This window comes from Oncorhynchus mykiss, chromosome 16 (assembly GCF_057628025.1).
Source record: "Oncorhynchus mykiss isolate SJ-2025 chromosome 16, ASM5762802v1, whole genome shotgun sequence".
Taxonomy (NCBI): Eukaryota; Metazoa; Chordata; class Actinopteri; order Salmoniformes; family Salmonidae; genus Oncorhynchus; species Oncorhynchus mykiss.
In genome coordinates, this window is record NC_143037.1 from 47,968,036 (window position 1) to 47,986,878 (window position 18,843).

The following is an 18,843-nucleotide window of genomic DNA, read 5'->3' on the forward strand; positions in this document are numbered from 1 at the left end:
TCTGAGGACTCATGCCAAATCTTTTTAGTTTCCTGATAGGGAATAGGCTTTGTCGTGCCCTCTTCACAACTGTCTTGGTGTGTTTGGACCATTCTAGTTTGATGGTGATGTGGACACCAAGGAACTTGAAGCTCTCAACCTGCTCCACTACAGCCCTGTCGATGAGAATGGGGGCGTGCTCAGTCCTCCTTTTCCTGTAGTCCACAATCATCTCCTTTGTCTTGGTTATGTTGAGGGATAGGTTGTTATTCTGGCCCGGCCAGGTCTCTGACCTCCTCACTATAGGCTGTCTCGTCGTTGTCGGTGATCAGGCCTACCACTGTTGTGTCGTCTGCAAACAAAATGATGGTGTTGGAGTCATGCCTGGCCATGCAGTCATGGGTGAACAGGGAATACAGGAGGGGACTGAACACGCACCCATGGGGAACTCTAGTGTTGCGGATCAGCGTGGCAGATGTGTTGCTACCTTCCCTCACCAGCTGTGGGCGGCCCTTCAGGAAGTGCAGGATCCAGTTGCAGAGGGAGGAGTTTAGTCCCAGGATCCTTAGCTTAGTGATGAGCTTTGAGGGCACTATGGTGTTGAACGCTGAGCTGTAGTCAATTAATAGCATTCTCACGTAGGTGTTTCTTTTGTCCATGTGGGAGAGGGCAGTGTGGAGTGCAATAGATATTGCATCATCTGTGGATCTGTTTGGGCGGTATGCAAATTGTAGTGGGTCTAGGGTTTCTGGGATAATGATGTGAGCCATTACCAGCCTTTCAAAGGACTTCATGGCTACGGAAGTTAGTGCTATGGGTCTGTAGTCATTTAGGCGGGTTGCCTTCATGTTCTTGGGCACATGGACTATGGTGGTCTACTTGAAACATGTTGGCATTACAGACTCAATCAGGGACATGTTGAAAATGTCAGTGAAGACACCTGCCAGTTGGTAAGCACATGCCCGGAGCACACGTCCTGGTAATCCGTCTGGCCCCGCAGCCTTGTGAATGTTGACCTGTTTTAAATTCGTACTCACATCGGCTATGGAGAGCGTGATCACACAGTCGTCCGGAACAGCTGATGCTCTCATGCGTGCCTCAGTGTTGCTTGCCTCGAAGCGAGCATAGAAATTATTTAGCTTGTCTGGTAGGCTCGTGTCACTGGGCAGCTCTCGGCTGTGCTTCCCTTTGTAGTCGGTAATAGTTTGCAAGCCCTGCCACATAAGACGAGCGTTGGAGCCGGTGTTGTATGGTTCAATCTTAGCCCTGTATTTACGCTTTGCCCGTTTGATGGTTCATCGGAGGGCATAGCAGGATTTCTTATAAGCTTCCAGGTTAGAGTCCCGCACCTTGAAAGCAGCAGCTCTACCCTTTAGCTCAGTGCGAATGTTGCCTGTAATCCATGGCTTCTGGTTGGGGTATGTAAATACAGTCACTGTGGGTACAACGTCCTCAATGCACTTATTGTGCACCACACCAGTGACTGACGTGGTGTACTCCTCATTGCAATCGGAAGAATCCCGGAACATGTTCCAGTCTCTGCTAGCAAAACAGTCTTGTAGTTTAGCATCTGCTTCACCTGCCCACTTTTTTATAGACCGAGTCACTGGTGCTTTCTGCTTTAATTTTAGCTTGTAAGCAAGAATCAGGAGGATAGAATTGCGGTCGGATTTACCAAATGGAGGGCGAGGGAGAGCTTTGTACGTGTCTCTGTGTGTGGAGTACAGGTGATCTAGAACTTTTTTCCCTCTGGTTGCACATTTAAAATGTTGATAGAAATTGGGTAGAACTGATTTAAGTTCCCCTGCATTAAAGTCTCCAGCCACTAGGAGCGCCACCTCTGGGTGAGCGGTTTCCTGTTTGATTATTTCCTTATACAGCTGACTGAGTGCGGTCTTAGTGCCAGCATTCGCCTGTGGAGCACAATCTAGAGACTTCCTTAGATTTCGTGCACCAGCTGTTGTTAACAAATATGCACAGTCTGACCCCTCCCCCCCCCCCTCGTCTTAGAGTGTGCTGTTCTATCTTGCCGGTACAGCGTATTACCCGCTAGCTGAATATCCATGTCATCATTCAGCCACGATTTCGTGAAACATAAAATATTACAGTGTTTGATGTTCCGTTGGTATGATATTTGTGTTCGTACCTCGTCTAATTTATTGTCCAATGATTGCACGTTGGCGAGTAATATTGACAGTAATGGCAGCTTTCCCACTCGCCTTCTGCCAATCCTTACGAGGCACCCCGCTCTGTGTCCTCTGTACCTGCATCTCTTCCTCTTGCAAATAACTGGAATGTTGGCCTTGTCCGGTGTTCGGAGAATGTCCTTGCTTGTTGAAGAAAAAATTCTAATCTGATGTAAGTGATCTCTGTCCTGATATCCAGAAGCTCTTTTTTGCCATAAGATACGATTGCAGAAACATTATGTACAAAATAAGTTACAAATAACACAAAAAAAACACATAATAGCACAATTGGTTGGGCGCCCGTAGAACTGCTGCCATTTCTTCCATTTCTTCCATTTTCTATGTACGATGCAGGGTAATGACTGCCTTTTAATGACAGCACGGGAAGAAGAACTCATTCTGTTGTTCCTTCTTCACCATGAGAATGAATTTGCCCACACAGTTGTGGTAAGCAGTGAAAAGTGAGAATGGCAGCTCTCAAAGACACCCCCTTCTCACCTTTCTGATGCTTGTTTTGTCTCTGGATTACCTCCTGACTGCAGAGGCACAGGAATCTAAATTGGCTCTCAGTGACCCTTTAAGTCAAGGCACAGTGATTTCCTTTTAATCTAGACATGCTTTGTGTTGCTAGGGCCCGGTGCCCAATCCCCTGCTCTATCAGGCGGTTTTAGGGAATACTTTCTATTAACAGGGAGCACCGACTATTAACAACAGAACGATCATTAGAATGGGCAACAACAACAAAAACACAGCTGCTCTGTGCCGTTACAGGTTTCTCATTGCTCTGGATCTCAATTCAAACTTGTGGACTTAAGGACTAATCAGATGATTGCTTTCTGGACCTCGGGGAGAGATGGAGAGATGCTGAGGTGAATAGGTTTTGACCTGTGTCAATAGAGAAGAGACGGTTTCGCCCGGGTCGAGTGCATAGTCTCGCAGTCCTTTTTTGGGAACAAAGAATATGTCATAAAGCACACTTCAACTAATCAGCACCTCATAGCCAACTGGAATGTCTTCCTCGATCAGTCTCTATAGAATTAGAACAGTGGCTGGGCGAAACAGCAGGCATGCTGAACACAGTGCAAGACCAGGCTCATACGCACACAGATAACAGGGCTAACAGGGATGAGAAGGGAAGGGGATGAAGAATGGCGTGCTTTTGGCAAAGTGCACTTGTTAGGTACTGTGCAAACACATGTGGGTCTATCAGTTCTTGTTAAAATATAGAATAGCTATTCATCTATGCACGGCACAGAGTTTCAGTGTTCAACAGAGGTCAATTACGTCATGTGCTACGTGTTTACACTTCAACTGCATACTGGATATTCATAAATGGCAGAAAAGGGAGAAATAACCTAGATCTGGTATCTCTGTCTGTGTCTTCCGCTATGGCTGAGCTAACAAGTCATGTTTTAATGTTCTGATTAGGCCCAGAGTGTTTGAGGGAGAAAAGAGCATCCCATTATGACCTGCTGTGATGCCATCTCTCCTCTGCTATTACTGAGAGTTCCATTACACCATGTCAGGGAGAAGAGACAGATAAACACTGGCTTCTGCCAGACAGCCCAACATGAGACTCACTATACCAAACCCTCTTAGGAGAATAATTTTGGGCTGAAAGTTTTGATACACTTTCCGTGCGATTTCAAACGTTTTTCAACAGAATAGGGCATGAATGTCTGTCTTGGTAACTACTCAACCGTGAATAATGTACTTTGCAGTCATAGTCATTTTCCCATCAGTGTGAGTACAAGGAAGCGAAAGGCAAGCATAACCAAATATTTAAGAGGACTGTCGACTGCAGTACATATTCAATGCATGATATTCAATGTGTGTTTTCTAAAGTAAACTTGCAATTTGTTTGTGATCGTGGTTTCTGCTCTACAAAATATAAAATTGACCTTTTTGCATTAATATCCCAGCTTGCCAACAACATCTAACAAGGACTGATAACAAGAAAACCACACAGTTTCTCTCCACACACACACACACGCACACACACACACACACACCCACACACACACACACACGCACGCACGCACGCACGCACACACACACACACACACACACACACACACACACACACACACACACACACACACACACACACACACAAATCATACCCACTGAGGCCAGGTGACCCTCATTTCCCCAGGGAGAGACAGCCCATTTGTATTCCAGCCACCACATCTTGGAATCTGCATCCAAATGGGGAGTGAAATATTTATGCTGTAAAATGATGGCACTCTTCATTGTCAATTTACTTGGACATAAAAGTGCATTAGATGGATGGTGCATTCCTGCTCGGGCGAGTCAGAACAGACTCACTCAATGAGGCATCAGATTCCCATCAGTAGCTGGGAGAAAACGAGAGGGGGGAGAGAGAGAGAGGAGAGAAGGAGGGAAATGAGGGGAGCGAGAAGAAGGGAGAGAGAGGGGAGAGAGAGGGGAGAGAGATGAGTATTGAGCTTGGGGAGAATGCAGCAGCAGAGGTCCAGGCTGAAGACTAACCGATCCCTTAGGCTGCATATGGGCAGAGCTCCCATAACCCCAGCCCTAAAACAATCTCAACACCATTATAAATCCCAAACTTAAAACTAAATGTCAAACGACTCCAAACCAAATACCATGCTTAGACACAGCCAGGCAGGCCTTTATGATGTTACTAATTATTCCTGATTGGACTTGTCTAATGATGACGGTGTGGTTTTAGATTAGGTTTTCACTATTTAAGCCTGTCATAAAGGAATACTTGTTAGACTATTCAGGTATCATATATTGTCCTTTCATGAGAACAATTGTTGTCATAGCCTCGTCAACATACCGGCATGCAGGGCAAGCTCAAATAAAATAAACAACTACAGCAAATCACTGATTGCATAACTATCATGTTGGTATGCATTCTTAAGTATCTAATAGAGCTTGGCACATTTTTTGACACAGTGCAGTTCAAGATATCAGCGTGTTGATTTGGCTTCAGTGTGAGCGGCTTTACATAAGCCAATCTCAGTCGTTGCCTGAAGGGCTCCACTGACATTCCTTCCTGACTGTGGCATGTTCAGACACCGCCTTTACTTAGGAGGGAGCTGCCTTCGGGGAGCATGGCAGCACTGAAATTACCATCTCATCTCTCACATCTGTTTCTCTCTTTGTCTTCCTGTCTCTCTCTCTCACACACAAACAAACACACCTCTCGGGTCTCTGACTCTCTATATTTGTCTCTCTCACTCTCTGTGGGTCAGTGCTCTCCCCAAAACAACGGAACAACAAACACCTTTGTTTTCCTATAAGGAATCCTGGTTGTTCCTTGAAGAGATAGATACAAGCCACCCAAACACTGAACACCGTTGCTAAGACACTGGCATGTATCACTATTACTAAAGACACTTCAGGGCATGGTCACACCCGTGTTCCATTGACCAAGATGTCTACTTGCTCTAAATCATTACACAGCAACGATATGTCCTCCTCACCACCCTTCTCCAGGTGCTGCTGTCAATGGCCGTGTTCACTTCCCATTGACCTTGCTGTTCTATGAAAATTGAGAGGCTTTAAAAAGAGGCTTTAAAAAGTCAACAAGTCCCTATATAAAACATATTTCCTCTGAGGACACTGATGGATGTAGGGGTTTATAGAGGGTTGGACCTATGGGATCGATACTCTATTTGGTCTATTCTGTGGTACTTGGAGACAAAGAACAAAGAGCTGATGACACCGTGGGTTTAACTTTTAACCTATGTGTCACTTCAGTTTGTGGTTGAATATTTACCTAAGCATGGAGTAATGTCTATCTATTGTTATTTGCCTCACGGCTCACGAACAGAAGTGGGTTCAAGCCAATGGGATTGTTGAAACAGCAAGCCATCTCAGTCTAAGCACCAACCTTCTACTTTAGGTGACTATGCTAAGTTTTTGTTTTATTATTTTCACTGCCATTCTGTGTTCCATCTTGTCTAGCCATCTTGTCTCAAGAGGACCACAATGGAAATAAGTCCCAGACTTTAATGTGTGTTCCCCTCGATGATTTTATTCATGTGCACGTATGGCTTTTTCCAGTTTTATTTGTGCTTGTTTGTTTTTTTTAAATGGTCGAATTAATAAACTAAACTAAACTCAACTATGCAGCACAACTTATTGTGTGATGTTACGACACACATTGTTCGCCATGGGGTTGATCTGAAAGCAGGATATGAACTTTTGCTCATATTTTTAGTTTACCCATGATATGCACATCATGAAAATGTCAAGTCCTTTGGCACACATTGTCACACTTCGTCTATTATATGTTACGCAATCCTTCTTTCCAAAATGCTCTACAAAGCTGTTCCTGCTATAGGCAACACTGTTCTGCTGACATTTCTAAATACAGATGTAGGTTTTTTTTGTACCAGTTTCTCACAGCAGGAAAATAATTCAGCATTTTTGTAGGGGTTGAATTTTGTTTTGTTAGGGCAGTGGAAATTACAAACTTTAGAAGCGTTTTTAAACCTTGAATAGACTACAAGTTTGCATTTCCTTCTGTGCAATGTCTCCACAACTACTTTTACCCCCCTTAGCCTGCCTCCACCTCCTCTCCCTTTTATTATATGTCTACTGTATGGTAACACCTGATTTCATCTGGGGGGGGGGGACTCCCCAAAGTTATGCCCTGAGGCTATTTGAAGAGAGGGACAGCAAAGCCCCACCCCAGTGTCCACTGAGCAATGGCTTCTCTACAGCATGCAGGTCTGTTGTGCTGTGAACTCTTTGTTCCTGTGGTAAAAAGCGAGAGAGCCATCTCTAATCTAAGAGCTTTTACAGGCTCATTTTTCACCTGTCACTTCCCCCTCGCTCCTCAAGATTACCCTGAAGAAACCCCAGTATACTCTAACGTCCCGAATGGCAAATTATTCTTTACACAGTGCACTACTTTTGACCAGGCAGCTTAGGGGTCTGGTCAAAAGTAGTGCACTACATAGGGAATAGGGTTTGATTTGGGACACAGAGGCCCAGTGTCTGTCCAGGGCTATCAGGCCCACACACAACCCAGAGTAAAATATAATATGTCTGTCTGAGGAGCACAACAGCAACTCATAACTCAAAGATGTTGGTGTCCTTGTCAATAAAATCACATACAAATAGATTGGTCTCAAATGAATGTGCTCTCTCAAGATAAATGTATTGTCAGGTGAGGCTAGGTGCATATAGGCCTCATGAATGTCTCAGAACTGTCCCCCTCCTGTCCATCCCTCTGTTCCCTGCATTGCCTGGGGGTGAAATTCCTTTCAGGGAGCCACAGCCCTTTCAGAGTGATGTAGCCCCTTTTCAATAAAGTTGGGGGAGGAGTTGACGGAGCTGTGAAGTTTGAAATGTTACAGTGAAGTGACCAGAATTCTACATTTCTATCACGTTGGTTGCTGCTGAAATTAAAAAGTTATGATACTGTACATTACAATAAAGACTGCATGAAAAATGACTATTGTTGAATTATTATGTTAATATCTAATTTCCATGTGGATTATAGTAATTCTAGGGGATAAATGCCACTAAGCACTTGAACATTCATGGTTGTCTCTAATTACAACGACACAAATGATTCCCTTTCACAAAATCTATGCAATTATCGCGCCAATATTGCTATTAGAATTGATACAAGAGCAGAGAGGCTCTGGATTACAACAAAAATGAACCAGTTTAATGAGGAGAGTGATATCCTCTGATGGGAAGGAGCAGGATGAGCAGCGCCTTCAGCAGCACATTACTATGATGAGCAGAGCTCTACATTCCCACAATGAGTAGAGCTCTACATTACTACGATGAGCAGAGCTCTACATTCCCACAATGAGTAGAGCTCTACATTACTACGATGAGTAGAGCTCTACATTACTACGATGAACAGAGCTCTACATTACTACAATGAACAGAGTTCTACATTACTACGATGAGCAGAGCTCTACATTACTACGATGAACCGAGCTCTACATTACTACGATGAACCGAGCTCTACATTACTATGATGAGTAGAGCTCTACATTACTACGATGAACAGAGCTCTACATTACTACAATGAACAGAGTTCTACATTACTACGATGAGCAGAGCTCTACATTACTACGATGAACCGAGCTCTACATTACTACGATGAACCGAGCTCTACATTACTATGATGATCAGAGCTCTACATTACTATGATGAACAGAGCTCTACATTCCCACAATGAGTAGAGCTCTACATTACTACGATGAACAGAGCTCTACATTACTACGATGAACAGAGTTCTACATTACTACAATGAGCAGAGCTCTACATTACTACGATGAGCAGAGCTCTACATTACTACGATGAACCGAGCTCTACATTACTATGATGAGTAGAGCTCTACATTACTATGATGAACCGAGCTCTACATTACTATGATGAGTAGAGCTCTACATTACTACGATGAACAAACCAAACTGATCAAATATATGGCCCCCAGGCCAGAAGCAGAGGTACTATTTGTTCAACGTTAGTCTCACGTTTCCCATTTTCAGTTAAAGATTCCTAAAATCCAGAGGTGTAGCTAATGTTCAGAGTTTAGGCTGTAAAACAACACCACATAGAAGGGTGTGGCTCCTGTATACCATGGCGAGTGGGGTAGAGAGGTTGGCCTTTTTTGAGAGGCTGATCTCCCATTGGTCGACGTTGGGCCTCTAAAATAGCATTACCTGAGTCAGGTAGAAAAGTAAAATCAGTCTGCAAGGACCAGCATTTTCTGTTTGGCAGTTCTGTTTTTCACATCGGCATTTCTCTTCAGAAGGTGGGGAACTAAAAGGCCAACAAGGTGAGTGAGGTGAGTGAAATATCCATATTAATTAGCAATGCCGAAAGTGATGTCTTAAAAGTTCCTCGATGCTTTGGTTTTTTCCATTTTTAAATATTTTCTGGGCGCTGAGTTGGAAAGTAATTTGTTTGCTGAGATCTTCATCATAGCGGAATCATGGACTTCATGCAATTCAATTCTGTAGAGAAAAAAAAACATATTTTAAAGGAATAACAGCTAATTAGAAAATAGAAAGGAGGCGACTGAAAACAGAATAAGAACCTAATAAAAATAAGATACTACTAAAAAAAATGCCCATGTAACCAACAATAATACAGTACAACCTGGGAAGGAGTTCGTCATGTAAGTGTGTGTGTGTGTCTGGTCAGTATCAAAGCTTCTAAGCAGGTTTGTGAAGCAGTAGAGGGATGGTGACGGTGATGAGGGGTGTTTGGTTTCCTCAGGAGGGGGCTCTGAGGCAGCGGTGGAGCAGTAGAGGGGGTCACCGTGGAGGTGGCAAGGCTTTGTGAGTGAGGACAGAGCCAGCCAGAGCAAGCAGTCAGGCAGGCCTCTGACTGTATCCCAGAAAGAGGCCACATTCTCCTACCTGCCTGCCTGGAGCCATGGAGCAGTTATAGGACAGCACAGGCTGAAATGGAGAGGCCAAGTTACACTCCCTTCTCTGCTCCACACCCTGTCCCTCACCCTCCCTCGCCTACTAACTGGAGTCATTAATTATATAGGGCTGTGTCGAAGCTCCCAGGCCACCGTCTCCTTCCCTCTATACTCAGGTTGAAACTGTTAAAAGAACTTAGTAGTTCTTCATAAACAGCATGCAGCGAGAAAGGGCGTGTTGCTGCCTAAAACAGACACTTGGCCATTTTGTTCTCCACGGTGGGAGAAAAGGCATAATTAAATGTATTTAACTAAAGTTCCATAATAATGTTTGCTTATTTGACCCAACTTTTGTTTCAGACATAAGATGGCCTGCTGGAGCCCTGCTGTATCGGCCAGAACTTTCTATGGATTCTATCCTTCATTCCACCGGAGTCTGTGTCTTTATTCAACCAGATTTCTGTGAAATGAAGTGTAAGAGACATGGAGCTCGAGCTTTGCACCCTAACTGGGCAATGGAGTCCATTTCCAAAGTCTTGTTGCCAGCAATCTTTAGTACTAAGTCTAATCATTTACACCAAACAATATGAATGGAAAATCTATATCCTGTATAGCTGATATTGCCCTGGAAGGAATGTCATCATAATTTACAACTGCTGATGTAAAAGGGGCTTTATAAACACACTTGACTGATTGATTGCTCATTTCAAATTCATCATAAAATCAAATAGGAAAATGTAAATGTTTTGTAATCTGATTAAAATTCTTATTTTAAATTTGTGTTTGCTTGCACTCTGCCTGTAGATCAATGCTACTCTAGTCTAGATAACTATATGCTGAATGACCTAAATATATCCCGTCTCTCACCCTGTCCTTTGTGCAAGAGCTATCCCTGTCCTATCCTTTGTGAAAGAGCTGTTCAAATACTCAACAACATTTCCACAAATGTATATTCAACAATTTACAGCACCCACACCCTTTGGTGTAACTAGGGCTGGCACAATTACAGTATAACTGTGTAACCAACGGTTATGGATGAAGACTGAAATGAAAATATTTTTTTTCATTGATCAAACTAACAGCTGACTGAATGACCACAATGCAACAGGAGCACACATAGAAATATAATTAACAGAACAGGCTTGGAATCTCTAACCCTGGCAATTTGACTGGTAAACTCATTGGTACACTTGCAATGGCTGTCTGATATTGTGATGCAATACTTTCTATGATAATGTAGAATGTTCATTCAAATGATCTTAACTGATGTGGCTCATGCAATGGAACGTATTTTTTGTGATGTCAGTTGAGTAAAATCAACAAAATCACAGCACATATTTTACTTCCTGCTTTGCATTAACTTGAACGGGGACGCCCGTTCCGTTCTATTCATTCTATTTCTATGGCAGCACAGACAGTCAGGAGTGGAGGAGAGGAGAAAATGCTCGTCACTTGCTGTTGGAATGCTAATTACAGTGACTGTCGTCATTTGGCTGGCCAATTACCGCCATCCAAAATACCATGACCGTCACAGCCCTAGGTGTAACACACCAGAACTCAATGCCACAACGTGTTTTTTCATTAGCTGACATGGCTCATCCAAGACTAGCCCACACACAAACACAATGCTAAAGTTCAGACAATGAAGTTGAGCTGAGAGGCCTCAGAGTAACTTCCAAGTTCAATTATCTATTCAGAATGTGCCGCCACACGAACCTCCCCATAAAACAATGATTACAAATGTAGCACTACTTTGAATCAAATTGTATTGGTCACATACACATATTTAGCAGATGTTATCGCGGGTGTAGCGAAACGCTTGTGAGTCAGGTGCATCTCCTACCAATACATTATAGAGGGCGTGTCCCAAACGGCACCCTATTCCTTACGTGGTCCACTATGTAGGGGATAGGGTGCCATTTGGGACATGACCAGAGCGTGAAAGTAGAACACAACCTTTTGACGTCCTCTGGCCTCTTGGTGTGCTGCAGGTAGCTATTCATCTTTGAATTATTCTATTTCAAACCCAATCAACATGTGTCTTTACATACTGAACTAGAGAGGAACACGTTTAATATGCAACCTTTTATGCAACCTTTTGTCTCAAAGAGTAATGTCTTCTCTAACATCGAAGCTCAACGTCACTAGCTGCAGGCTTCTATAAGACCTGGTCAGGCTAAAGCTTTTATGTTCAATGGAATTCTGAATAAAGCACAGCAAAACATTACAATCTGGGGTTTTACCCTGTTTCCAGTGGCATTTGTTTGCTTTGGTTGCCTTTTAATCAATTCCCCTTCGGAGAGCTTTTAAAAATGTCCAACGAAGCCATTTTTTAAAATCTCAATATCAAGTCTTTGCTGAGTCACAGTAAGTTCTCAATTAAAATGGTCAAAAATAAACATAAATTGCTTCTTAGCAAAGAGCCATTTCTCATGCAATAATTAGGACTGTCTATGAGTGGTCTGAGTGGGAACCGAAAACTAGCTGATATTGGGAGAGAAGTTTGAAACCATTTCTTATTGGTTTACTAACTAATTAATGCACCTCCTGATTGCTGCAGGCCAAAACTCCATCCAACCAGAACAGGCAGAACTTCAGGTGGTCTTTTCAAACAGCTCTTACACTAAAAGGGCATTATCATCATTTTCACAATTTCACAGTATTTTTCAATCTCATAGTGTGGAAATATGTATAAAACACGGGAAAATCACATTTTTGACAGTACTGGGTCTTTAAAGTAAAAAAAACAAAACAATTCATCCAAAAAGTAAAGCAACAGATTTTCAGCACAGGGTTGTGGCTCCTCTTATATATAACCATGAATGCACCCACCTGCTCTCATTAGCATGGAAGCATTTTCTGCAGGCCCCAAACAGTGTTAAACAACAAAACAACGACAGGCTTTCATGTACAATGTTACTGTACACAGAGACAGCAACGCTAGGTCGTCAAACACACAAAAACCCACAGAACAAGAGGAGAGTGCTGGCATTGCTGAAGCAGGGAGGGATATGATTGGTAAAGTAGTCTACTGCCGGTCTTCCTGTCTAATGCGGAGGTGGACACCAAACCAGAACACACGAATAGCCTAATTGTCAGCGTTGTAAACCAAATGCCAATAACCACTTACATAGTCAAAGACATCTTTCTCTCACATGGTGTTGGAACAGTTCCAACATAGAAAAGAGAATGTTCCTTACTGTTCCGTTGTCTTATGACTCTATGAGTTCCGGATCACTGCAGGGTTTTGAAAATAGCTTCTACAGCAGCCAGGGAGCACCTCATGCACTGTGAGTGAACTGGAAACGGGCACTGCTACAGTAATCATGCCCGTCATGGGAGCTCCCTCACTTCTGTTTCTGCTCCTACTGAGCCCGAGCCTGGGGGAAGACACAGGTGAGAACCTAAAAATGTTCCGCAGAGCTGATACCGTGCTAATCTGTCGGAAACTCATCTTCACTTCTAATGAGTCTGGGGTTTCCAGTTGCTCCACCTGTTGTGTGAAATGAGTTACATGGGTTTATTTTAAAAAGACGGAAAATGTTTCTCATCACACATACAGTACATACTAATTGGGATCATGTGATTCCCCTTCCTGGGAAGCTTTAGCACTATGCACCTTAGTCATACCTCTTCCTGTAATGCCACAGCCACAAGCAGTGATTACAATCATAGCATAAGGGTATTCATGTTAACACTGTGCCCTCCTATCCACTCCTAAACATCTCCACAGTGGCGGAGGACATGGGTGTTCACCAGCTGGGTCGTCTGGTGGAGCTGCTGACCTCAAGGGAGTGTGAGGACCTCCTCTCTGCCCTGTCCCACCCAGAAGAGAACATATTCCAGCAGCTGGACCATCTCTCACTGGATAACAACCAACTGGACCTCCAGAAGAGAGTCAAGAGAGACACTGGTACTGCAGCGCTGACAGTACATCACAACCAAAAGCTCATTCGTTACACTGTGCAAACTCAGCCGGGTCTGAACCATACATTTGCTGTGCTTCTACACATACGTTGATGTACTGAGATGCAACGCAACAATCAAAAGGGCCTAGCTAGCTGTCCTAGCTAAATGCTCTGCTCTAACTCAACACTATATAGTGGGTATATTTATAGTGAGGCATTCAAAGCGATCGTTTATTATCCCAGTCTGTGAGGACTCAGAGGAGAGTGAGCGGTCTGTTCCCCCATGTCCTGTTCTGTTTACCTCTCCCTAGTTAGCTGCAGCAGCGTGGCTGGGTCTGCTGTCTGAGGGCCATATGCTGTATGTTTATCAGACAGGAACAGTGAGGCTCAGTGCCGGACAGCTCTGACAGACTGGCTGCTGAAGCACGGAGAACAGACGTACTACGACAGGCTGTCTCGCGCCCTGCAACACATCGGAAGGACAGACATTGCCATAGGTCAGACAGACAGATACAGTGCATACATACACACACGTGCTCACGCAAACACGCACACAGCACTGGTGACGTCTCATTGAAATCAGTCATCAAAGATATGGGATTCAGCTGCCAGAGAACAACACGATAAGTTAACTTGAACAAATTGTATTTTGACATTATTTCAGTGCACAAGGCTCATGACTTCAATAACATTGTCTACATACTTAATTCACTACAACAAGGTCCACTGTAATTAGAATTAAAAAATTGCATATTTTGGCTATGTCCGTCTCTGGCATGTGGTGTGATCTAGTGTGGAAGAGACTCCACAGTCGAGTGGCGATTGATCTGAGGTGTAAATGATCTGACAGAGGACTCAGTGGAGCTCACACCACATTCACTACAAACCATCTGGTCCTTTCATCATCGGAGAAAGAGGGGGGTAGAGAGAGCGAAAGAGAGGGATTGAGAGAGAGATAGCGGTAGAGAGACAGAGATGGAGAGAGAGGGGGTGGGTAGAGAGAGAACGAGCGAGAGAGGGGGGCAGGAAGAGACAGACAGAGAGAAATGACAAAAGCGTGACAGCCCAAGAACATCCCTTTAGTCAATACAGTGTATGAAAGCTATTTATTTTTGGATCAGAATGAATGTGTGGAATCTGTGGATACACAAAACACCAATTACCCAGGACCTGATTGCAATTAGGAATAAATCCACTTTGACACAACAACTTCGACTGTTTGTTTACTTTCTTTTTTAAAGTAAAAGTGAGAGCAGTTGCTGTATTGCTGAACTAATTGTATTTACCAAGGCCTGCTTAGTTCAAGTCCATTAACTTATGGAGGGCACCCAACACATGTTACCCATGGTTTCTCTCGGTCTCTCTTTCCCAATGCATAAACTGTAGATGGGTCGTTCCACAAAAAGAGTGTATTTTTCATCCCTGTGCACCAATATTTCATTTTAAAAGCCTGTAAAATTGAATGAAGTACCACAAATAAGCATTGTGACATGTCCATTTGTGTATCCTCTGTCTTCTAGGAATAATTGAATCCACTTATGTCTCCAAGTTTTCACCATCATTGTGTAGCCCTAGTCATTTCTGAAGGATTATTTATTATTCATGTGATTAGTGGTTCATTTGTCTGTCCCTCATTTTAAGGTCAACCCTGTTATGTGAACTGAACTCTCGTTTTAACATGATGAAACTATTCTTTAATTTAAAAAAAATATATTCAAAAGCAACATCGAACATCTAAAAGTCAAATCATAGTATAAAATCTGGTGAGCTGGTTCTACAATTTTGGGCCCTTTTCTGGTATTTTGTGGTGGAAAAGTGAGAGGGTCAAGCATAACATGTCAACCCTCTTACCCAAAGACAGACAGGCTAGAAATGTTTGAACAATAATAATAACAACATTTTGTGACACTTGCATTCAATTTCCCCTCCCTGTTACACACAAGCTCCCATTCCTCCTGTCACAAGGGGATTTATGGCTGATTAAAGATGAAATCATCAACCCTGTTGAGATCAACCCTGTTACTTTATTTGGCACATAATGATTTTTGTATTTAAGCTCTTGAGATGGAAAAGCATGTTTTTATGAACTTGAATATGTGCTCTTTTTTGACCAAGTTACACTTCTCAAAAGGTGGAACAACCCAGATACGCCTACAGTGCATTCTGAAAATATTCAGACCCCACGTTTTGTTACGTTGCAGCCTTATTCTAATATGGATTCAATCGTTTTCCCCCCTCATCAATCTACACGCAATACCCCATAATGACAAAGCAAAACAGGTTTAAAAAATATATAATAATAACATACGGAAATATGACATTTACATAAGTATTCAGACCCTTTACTCAGTACTTTGTTGAAGCACCTTTGGCAGCGATCACAGCCTCGAGTCTTCTTGGGTATGACGCTACAAGCTTGGCACACCTGTATTTGGGGAGTTTCTCCCATTCTTCTCTGAAGATAAGCTCAAGCTTAGGTTGGAGGGGGAGCGTTGCTGCACAGCAATTTTCAGGTTACATCTTGTTTGATCGGATTCAAGTCCGGGCTCTGGCTGGGCCACTCAAGGACATTCAGAGACTTGTCCTGAAGCCACTCCTGTGTTGTCTTGGCTGTGTACTTAGGGTCGTTGTTCTGTTGGAAGGTGAACCTTCGCCCCAGTCTGAGGTCCTGAGCGCTCTGGAGCAGGTTTTCATCAAGGATCTCCCTCTACTTTGCTTCATTCATCTTTCCCTCGATCCTGACTATTCTCCCAGTCCCTGCTACTGAAAAACATCCCCCAAGCATGATACTGCCACCACCATGCTTCACCGTAGGGATGGTGCCAGATTTTCTTCATCTGAGAGTCCTTTAGGTGCCTTTTGGTAAACTCGAAGTGGACTGTCATGTGCCTTTTAGTGAAGAGTGGCATCTCTCTGGCCACTCTTGCCATAATACGGACTTGGTCTTTTACCAAATAGGGCTATCTTCTGTATACCACCCCTACCTGGTTATAAACTAACTGATTGTCTCAAATGCATTAAGAAGGGAAAAAAAATCACAAATTAACTTTTAACAAGGCACACCTGTTAATTGAAATGCATTCCAGGTATCCACCTCATGAAGCTGGTTGAAAGAATGCCAAGAGTGTGCAAATCTGTCATTAAGGAAAAGGGTGGCTACTTTGAAGAATCTTAAATATAAAATATATATTGATTTATTTAAAACTTTTTTGGTTACTACATGATTCCACATGTGTTATTTAATAGTTTTGACATCTTCACTATTATTCTACAATGTAGAAAATAGTTTTAAAAAATAAAGAAAAACCCTTGAATGAGTAGGTGTGTCCAAACGTTTGACTGGTACTGTATATATCGGCCATTTTGAGTAGCCATTCACAGTGCCAATGTTGTGATGTCCTTCCAGAGGTGGGGAAAAATATCAACCAGGACAAAACCCTGAGTATGAAGAAGTATGTGGAGGAGTACCATCAGAGAGTCAGCTCCATAGAGTCTCCCCTGGTCCAGTCAGAGACAGAGGAACATCATGTAGACCCAAAGCCCCAAGCAAGGCACGGTAAGGTATAGAGCCCCAGGCTAGATAATGGACACATAATTAAGCAACAAGGCCCAAGGGGGTTTGGTTTATGGCCAATATACCACGGCTAAGGGTTGTTCCTATGCACGATGGAACGCAAAGTGCCTGGATACAGCCCTTGGCCATGGTATATTGGCAATTCACCATAAACCCACAAGGTGCATTATTGCTGTTAGAGACTGGTTACCAACGTAAATAGAGTAGTTCATGTAAATGTTTTATCATACCCGTGGTATGATAAAACATACACCATGGCTGTCAGTCAATCAGAATTCAGGGCTCGAACCACCCCGTTTATAATGTATTATAGAGATAATGTGATGGTCATGTATGAGCCCTTGCAGAAAATCTCTACACGGTACTGTGAAGGAAAGTCACTGAAAAAAAGATTTGGTTGCACTAGTTGGGCAGTGAGCCATCAAATGTATTACTAATCATCAGCATCAACTGATGAGGAACAATATTTCCCAGGACAACTGAAATTTCTAAGTTGCAATTATCACCTGTCAAAAGTCAAGTTTTCTCATGGGCATGTATGCCAAGTAAAAAAAATTTAAAAAACAGGTGTCTGATACTCCTCTGATTTGTCTGGACTCTCCTGTGCTTTTGTTGAGTAGGTGTTTGTCACTGTCTGCAAAGGAATATGTTGTGCTGTGGTTGAAGGTTGGCAGGCTGAGATCTGTTGTTGTGCTGTGGTTGATTGGTTGGCAGGCTGAGATCTGTTGTTGTGCTGTGGTTGATTGGTTGTTCTGCTGTTGTTAATTGGTTGACAGTAAGAAATATACCAGTGACGGAGCTGATATGGAGTGACCTGGAGCTGGTTGTGGAGAGGGCTCCTATCCAGCCGTACCAGCGACGTCTACTGGATGGGGCGTGGCCCCTGGTCTACGGAGTCATGCTAGGCTTTGCCGGGACCTTCCTCATGGGGGTACCCGTCCTCCTCTTCCTCCTGTACATCTCCCGGGGCGACCAGAGGAAGCTACTCTGCCGCTCCTACAAGACCAGGGGTCCGTCATCATCATCACGTGGTCGCTACAGTCGCTCCAGACAGAAACACATGGCTGGGGCTGGAGATGTGACATCAGCAGAAATGGCTCCTCTAAAACCCATTACGTCACATGGAAAGGTCAAGGGATTCAAGCCAGGCGCTGCATTCCCTCTCTCCAAGTCAAGACAATGATCCACTGGGGTACACATAAAGGACAAACGAGAATATGTGAAAAATACTCTTAAAGCTAGTCTACAGCATTTTGTCCTCTCTGTGCTGTGCTCTGATGCCTTCGTTTCTCATCTATACACTATGCTGCATATTCAATTAACAGGCTCACTGTTCAGGTTAATGCTGTAGGGCCACAATGTTTATTAAAGCAATTCTGACTCAACAATAATGACGTTTCATTATTTGATTATGCCATTACCAATGAGTAATGTAATCCAAGCACTGCTTTCCCCTGTACGCAGCCAGCCCTCGCACTTCAACCTTCCCAATGCAGCTGGACAATGGGCTTTATAAAACACCACTCCTAATTATGATACAAGACGATAGTGATAATACGCTTTCTGATCAACTAATAATAATCCATGCTGTGTTTGGTGGAGTAATAAGCATAACCATCTTGCCGGTGGCTAGACGAGATGATTGGTGTGACTGTGACAGATGCTCTGGAACCGTTGGAAACCAGCTCTCACACCAAAGGTTGTTCCAGTACTCCTATGACAGACATGCCACTTCCCATCTCCCTCCCGATGACTGCACTGTGCCCGTCTCTACCTCCCGGTGGTGGTGACGGCAGTGTG

General features: G+C 43.4%; 1 protein-coding gene and 1 long non-coding RNA gene across 2 annotated transcripts; both read left to right on the forward strand.

Moving 5' to 3' along the window:
- Positions 1-8,882: 8,882 nt before the first annotated feature.
- Positions 8,883-10,337, forward strand: LOC110492091 (uncharacterized). Its single transcript, XR_002468950.3, has 2 exons — positions 8,883-8,976; positions 9,922-10,337. It is a non-coding gene; the product is annotated as an uncharacterized LOC110492091 (long non-coding RNA).
- Positions 10,338-13,205: 2,868 nt separating this feature from the next.
- Positions 13,206-18,428, forward strand: LOC149976909 (transmembrane and death domain protein 1-like). Its single transcript, XM_090201650.1, has 4 exons — positions 13,206-13,484; positions 13,845-13,966; positions 16,876-17,025; positions 17,835-18,428. Exons 1-4 carry the CDS (start codon positions 13,306-13,308, stop codon positions 18,224-18,226), a joined length of 843 nt encoding a protein of 280 aa, XP_090057776.1. The 5' UTR covers positions 13,206-13,305; the 3' UTR covers positions 18,227-18,428.
- Positions 18,429-18,843: the final 415 nt, after the last annotated feature.

What these genes read in the sequence shown, in the direction of transcription:
- LOC149976909 (XM_090201650.1), top strand. Translation starts at nt 13,306, where the DNA reads ATGGGTGTTCACCAGCTGGGTCGTCTGGTGGAGCTGCTGACCTCAAGG. An exon ending in AGAGACACTGGTACTGCAGC is followed by an intron (nt 13,485 to 13,844) that starts GCTGACAGTACA and finishes TTTATCAGACAG; the next exon opens with GAACAGTGAGGCTCAGTGCC. An exon ending in AAAGCCCCAAGCAAGGCACG is followed by an intron (nt 17,026 to 17,834) that starts GTAAGGTATAGA and finishes GAAATATACCAG; the next exon opens with TGACGGAGCTGATATGGAGT.